Source organism: Echinops telfairi, unplaced genomic scaffold, assembly GCF_000313985.2.
Source record: "Echinops telfairi isolate 266 unplaced genomic scaffold, ASM31398v2 ScPeMD7_18;HRSCAF=68, whole genome shotgun sequence".
NCBI classification, from domain to species: domain Eukaryota; kingdom Metazoa; phylum Chordata; class Mammalia; order Afrosoricida; family Tenrecidae; genus Echinops; species Echinops telfairi.
The window spans coordinates 67,547,709-67,553,941 of record NW_022103915.1 but is presented as its reverse complement, the minus strand read 5'-3'; the positions used below and the strand labels follow the sequence as shown (position 1 = coordinate 67,553,941).

The 6,233-nt window shown below is 38.1% G+C and overlaps 1 protein-coding gene across 3 annotated transcripts in view; it reads left to right on the top strand.

The window, feature by feature from the left end:
* GEMIN2 (gem nuclear organelle associated protein 2) overlaps nt 1–6,233 on the top strand; it is a 25,303-nt gene that overhangs the window by 4,837 nt on the left and 14,233 nt on the right. For all 3 annotated transcript variants that reach the window (XM_004698548.4, XM_045288194.1, XM_045288193.1), the window contains exons 3-5: nt 1,099–1,188; nt 1,444–1,503; nt 4,069–4,182. In XM_004698548.4, coding sequence (XP_004698605.1) covers nt 1,099–1,188; nt 1,444–1,503; nt 4,069–4,182 — 264 coding nt within the window. The remainder of the gene's footprint in view (nt 1–1,098; nt 1,189–1,443; nt 1,504–4,068; nt 4,183–6,233) is intronic.

Here is a 6,233-nt window from a genome sequence, read left to right as displayed (position 1 = left end):
AAAAATTATCAAGGGCTCATGAGGGAAGGGGGAGTGGGGAGGGAGGGGAAAAGTGAGGACCTGATGCCGGGGGCTTGGGTGGAGAGGAAATATTGAGAATGATGAGGGCAATGAATGTACAAATGTGCTTTACACAATTGATGTATGTTGGATTGTGATAAGAGTTGTATGAGCCCCTAATAAAACTATTTTTTTAAATTTTTTTAAGAAATAAAAAATAAACTAGTGGCAATCGTTATACAGAAAAAAAAATGGAGAACAAAACTCAGGTTTTAATAACCAGACTTACTGGATTGATAGAGTCTAGAACAGTGGTTCCCAACCTTCCTAATGCCACACCTCCTCATGTTGTGGTGACCCTCCCCCAACCATAAAATTATTTTGTTGCTACTTCATAGCTATAATTTTGCTACTGTTATGAATCGGGTGACCCTTGTGAAAGGGTCATTCAACCCCCAAAGGAGTCAAGACCCACAGGTTGAGAACCGCTGGTCTAGAAGAACCGCTGAGACTATCATCCTCAGATACCCTCTTAACATGCAACTAAAGCCACTTCCAGAGGTTTCTTTTCAGCCAAATAAAAGATTGGGTTGCCAAGTAAATAATATGACCTATGAGGAATGTGCTTCTTTTACCAAGGATACCAGACCAAAAGGTCAATATTTACCCCAAAGCAAAACTAAGGCAAGAAAGGGCAGGGAGGCTAGAAACAAACAATGGAAATCAGGAGGATGCTGGCACATTGCAAGTATTCTAACTAATGCCATAGAACAGTTCACATGAAAATTGCTAATAGCGAATGCAGTTGTGTAAAGCTTTGCCTAAAACATGAAATATTCAAATGGGGGTGGGGGGGGATTAGCCAGGCAGTCTGTGGGAGACGGAGAAGACCCAATAGAAGTAGATTTCTCAAACTATATTCTAGATTATTATTAGAGTGACCATGTGAAGATCACTTTCTAATGGCTTCAATCTAGGCATAGATAGTAAAGTAAAATGCCAACAGTTTTGCATATATAGTATTTGCTTTTCATGTATAATATTATTTACTTTGCAGAGTGTGAGATTCTAGTATATAACATTTCTGAACTGATCTAGCTTTCAGGATGCCAGCCTGCTCCTGAAGGTTATTCCCCAACAGTTCAGTGGCAGCAGCAACAAGTAGCACAGTTCTCAACTGTTCGTCAGGTAAGTGGAGTTCATTTCCAGATTAAACTCTTCCCCTCCGTCTTATCTCTGTTCTGAGACTGTAGGTGGAAAAATAAGATTCCTGATTCTGAACCAGGAATACATATAAGAATATGAATGTTACTAAAGTATCACTAATCCTTGAAAGCAACACAGCTTGGAGCATATTTTCCAAGTTGTAGGATGATTCGAATTTTCTGCAGAGACTTGATTAAGTTATTCTCTTAAGATCACCGGTGTTTTTGCTTTCTTTAGAGTGTGAACAAGCACAGAGATCACTGGAAGTCACAACAATTGGATAGTAATGTGACTATGGTATGTATGTTTTCTCACGGTAACTTGTACAGTGTCTACCAATAGTCCATATTTATACTTCTAATATTTAGAGATTCACTTGCATGGTCTGTATGATCCTCATTTTCTTTCATATGCCATTAATACTCATAATTGTATTATATTAAACAAATCCAGGTGCCATTGTTGATATTGACTCATCACGACCCCTATACATGTCAGAATAGAACTATGCTCCATAGAATTTTTAATGGCTGACTTTTCAGAAATACCTAGTGTTTCAAAGACCTTCTGATAAGTGCTTCTGAGTGGTCTCAAACCTCCACCCTTTCAATTAGCAGCTGAGCTCTGTTACCATTTGCTGTACTCAGAAACTCCTTTTTTATTTTATTAAGGTACAGACAGAATCAGTAATTTTGAGTTGTTTTGTTTATGATTTTTTGAAACCAAATCATCTTGGGAGACTTTCAAGTAAATTATTATGCGTTTCTGAGTTTTTAAGAGTTCTTTTAGACATTTACTTAGTAAGAGATACATATATTTTAATAATTTTTACAAAGAATATAATAAAAGCTTATTGTTTTTTCTTAGTGAAAGAATGATACCATGAAGCAAACCTACATGCTTACAGATTATTGTCTGTGTTCCCTGGTGCCAGTGGAATCTTAGTGAGTCTGGAAAGTATATACTGGACACTGTCATTTCCCACATTGTATCAGCTTAGGTATAATTTTAAGCTCTTTAGTAAATAAATATGGTATTCAGAGCCCTGATGGCAGAGTGGTTAGACATTAGGCTCCAATCCTCAAGGTCTACACTTCAAAACCACTAGGGACTCTGAGGGCGAGAGGCATGGATTTCTGTTTCTGTAAACAGTCTTGGAAACTCACAGAGGCAGTTCTACCCTGTCCTAAAGGGTAGAAATATGGACTATTGAGTTTGGTTTGGTTTTTGAGTAAGTATATCTAGACTACTTCAGGGGGTGAAAAAGCTTTTGAGTAAGTATATCTAGACTACTTCAGGGGATAAAAAAGAATTGGGGAAAAGGTGGGCACATTTTTCTAGGAGAAGAGTGTTTAATCTTTTAGGGGTTCACATATACCATGTGAAAATCTATTGAAAGCTACTTACCCTCTAGGGGGGGAATGCACCTATGCTTAAAATTTCACACATAGTTTCAGGAGGTTCATAGATTTCAGAAGCTTCCTTTTGGCAGTGCTTCCTAAGATTTTTACTCGGTGACCCATCGGGATAAATGGATGAGGCTGCTTTGCCAATCTTCCTAAGATAATCAGCTGTTCATAAAAGTGGAACAGTTCGGTATTTGGCTGGTTGAAGGTCTACTCTAGGGAAAATATGAAGAGAAGTAACTTTATATTACTTGCTCAAAATCACATAACTTGTAAGAGTTATACAGTAGCTGAGATTCAGAACCAAGGGTTTCTGATTCTAAAACCGACGTTCTTCCTCTGCATAGCCGAGCATTCCGTTAAGAAGGGTATATGTGGGTGGATGGGGGTGGGCAAGCAGTTAGGATTCTTTCTTTTTGCTAATTTGGTCTAAGGACTTCAGAGTATATGCCTATTTGCTCAAAAGAAGATGAATCAATAATATAATTTGTACAGCCCACAAATTTGTATAGTTTTTTGAAAATAAAAAAGACCTAACATAATTTATTAGTTGTAGAATGAAAGTTGGCAGTGGGATGTTTATTATGTTCATCATGGCAAATGTAAAACACGACAATATTAAACATGGACAGAATGTTTAAAGCACACTCTGATGGCAGTTATGTAAAGAAAAAAATTTGATTGGTCGATTTCCCAGGTATTTATTAAGCACTTTCTATGTTAAATAATAGAAGGCCTGATGATGCAGTGATTAGAATACTGAGAGATTAGTGGAGCGCTCAAGCCTACTAGCCACTCTACTAGAGAAAGATGTTGCCAGTCTGCCTCTAAAGATTTACAGCTCTGGAAGCCCCTGGGACAGCCCTAGTCCGAATCAACAGCAGTGGGTTTGGGCTTATATTCAGTGTCGGGCTACAGAGCTAAATGAAGCAGAGATAGCCTCTGCTAATAAAATAATGAGAAAAAGGTGGGTTCATGGCCCCAATGCATTCGTTTTTAATCTTCTAGTGGTCTCATATTCCACTTGAAATTATAATAAAAAGCCATTTTGTTTCCTCAAGAAGCCCTTATGACATAGTGATTATGCACTGAGCTACTAACCACAAAGTCAGCAGTTCAAAAACACAAGGCACTGCACAGGATAACAATGGGGCCTCTCCTCCCTTAGAGAGTTACAGACACAGAAGCAGTTCTACCGTGTCCTACAGTCACTATCAGTCAGAATCAACCTGATGACAGTGCGTTTGGTTTCGTTTTTTGATCTGTCCTTAATTTGTCAGCATCCATTAATACATCATCCAAACTGACACAGAACCAGGTAGTGTGTGACTTCTTAGGCAGTATACCTATGTATTGAATTGGTGGGACTATGGAGGCTTGTACATTCTCTTTCTTAACTGTGCAGCATAGAAATAAATACAGTGATTTATTTATTTTATTTTTTTTTTACTTTCAGCCAAAATCTGAGGATGAAGAAGGCTGGAAAAAATTTTGTCTGGGTGAAAGATTACTAGTTGAAGGGACTGTTGGCCCAGCTACAAATGAAAGTCCAGGAATTGATTATATACAGGTAGGTGATACGTGCATAATAAACAGAAATGGTTCTATTTTGGTATATCACTTAGTAAATGAGGTCAGCAAACTGGCTTGTACCAGAACCAGTCTGTTTTATGCAACCTATAATCTAAGAGGAGTTTTACACTTTCAAAGAATTGCAAAAACTAAAAATACAGAGAATATGGGAGTAAGGCTGTGAGGCCCACAAAGCCTCAGATATTTACAGTCCGGCTCATTTTTTTTCAGTCTGGCTCTTTACACAGATTGGTTGCCAACTGCTGACTTAATTTATTGACTCTTGAACTTAAAAAGTGATTGTCCAGGTTTTGAAATCATTTACTGGGACTTACTTTAGGTTCACTTGCAAGTTAGATAACATTCTAAATGTTTTTCAAAATGACTAGGCCTGACCCAGGCTAATGAATGATCTCCCTCATCTGGATATGTCTCTGTACTTGGCGTGTTCTTGCCCCATTTAAGACCTAATAAGTGTTCTCTTTAAATGCAAAAAAAAAAAAAAATTAACAGTTTTTATTAGCACTTTATTCACGTGTCATACAATTCAATCATATCAAGAATAGTTAAATTTTTTTTTGAAAAATGATTAGGCTTGGATCAAACAATGATTTATGAGTAACAAAGGAAACATGAAGCCATTTTAGATAAAATCGAAGAAAAATGCATGGTGATTGCTTATTCTATAAATTAAAGGTTGAAGATATATTTAAATTTCATATGGGTTCATTGTAATCATATATGGCCAACCATTCATATCCTTCAGAATTCACCTACCCCAAGTCTCCAGGTACTCCTAGGGAACTTGCGACATGCATCTATATTACTCTTACTCCCTGTGTTATACTCTGCTGTAGCCCACAAGTATTTCTGTTTGCTGCCTAGTGGTGTAATGGTTACACTTTGGCATGATTCTCTGAAAGGTCAGCACTTTGAAACCACCAGGTACTCTGAGGGAGAGATATGGGGCTTTCTACTCCTGTGGAGTTAAAGTTTGGGAAACTCACAGGGGCAGTTCTACACCTCCCTGTAGGGTTGCTGTGAGTCAGCCATGACTCTGGCAATGTACCACGTTTTTTCCATTTAAAACTAACATCTCAAAAACGTAAAGAGCTCCAGAAATCACTACACTATCAAGAATCTGATAGAAAAGCAGGCAACGGATTATAAATAGGTGTTTCACAGAAAGGAACTACAAGGGTTTTTATAAGAGATTCCCAGCATCACTGTAATAGAAAGTTTATTTGAACAACACAGAGCTGCTGATTTTCAAGCACTACTGGCAAAGTTTGATACATTCTGTTGGCAAGATAATAAGGGCTAAGTTGGTACTTTTTCTGAAATACTCTTTTGCATTCTTGAATAATATCCTTTATGTAAGCTACATTTCAATAATATTTTTAATCTAACAGAATAAAAATATATTTATCTTATCACAGTACATGCAAGTAAAATATTCCATGAGCAAACCATTTTAAGGGCACGGCAGTTTAATGCCTAGACTCAAGATTCTCACTACTCAGTAGTGGTTTATAATCAGTACTCCCAACATCAAGCTTCAAATTGTGCTTTTTATTTCTTTCTTTAATCAGATTAGGCTTAGTCTAATTCAAGTGTCCTTAATTCATGAAAGTACTAGCTTTAGTTGGAGATTTTGAAATGATGTCTACCACTGTTAGAAATGGAGTGGAACACCGCACCCCACCCCCGCCCCAATATCATGACGCCAGTTCTGCCTTACAAATCTGGCTAGAGCACGTACACTGGTACAGAGAAGAGCTCTCCACCCACAGAATCCAGGGCAGATAAACCCCTCAGGAACACTAATGGGAGTAGCGATACCTTGAGGGCAGGGGGAAGGTGAGGGGAGAAAAGGGGAACTGACGGTAATGAGCGACGTATAACCCACCACCACCACCCCGGTGGTGAACAACAGAAGCATGGGTGAGTGGGGAGACAGCGGATGGCGTAAGATATGAAAATAATAATAATGTTTAATCTAACAAGGGTTCGTGAGGGTGGGGGTAGGAGGGAAAAAATGAGCTGATA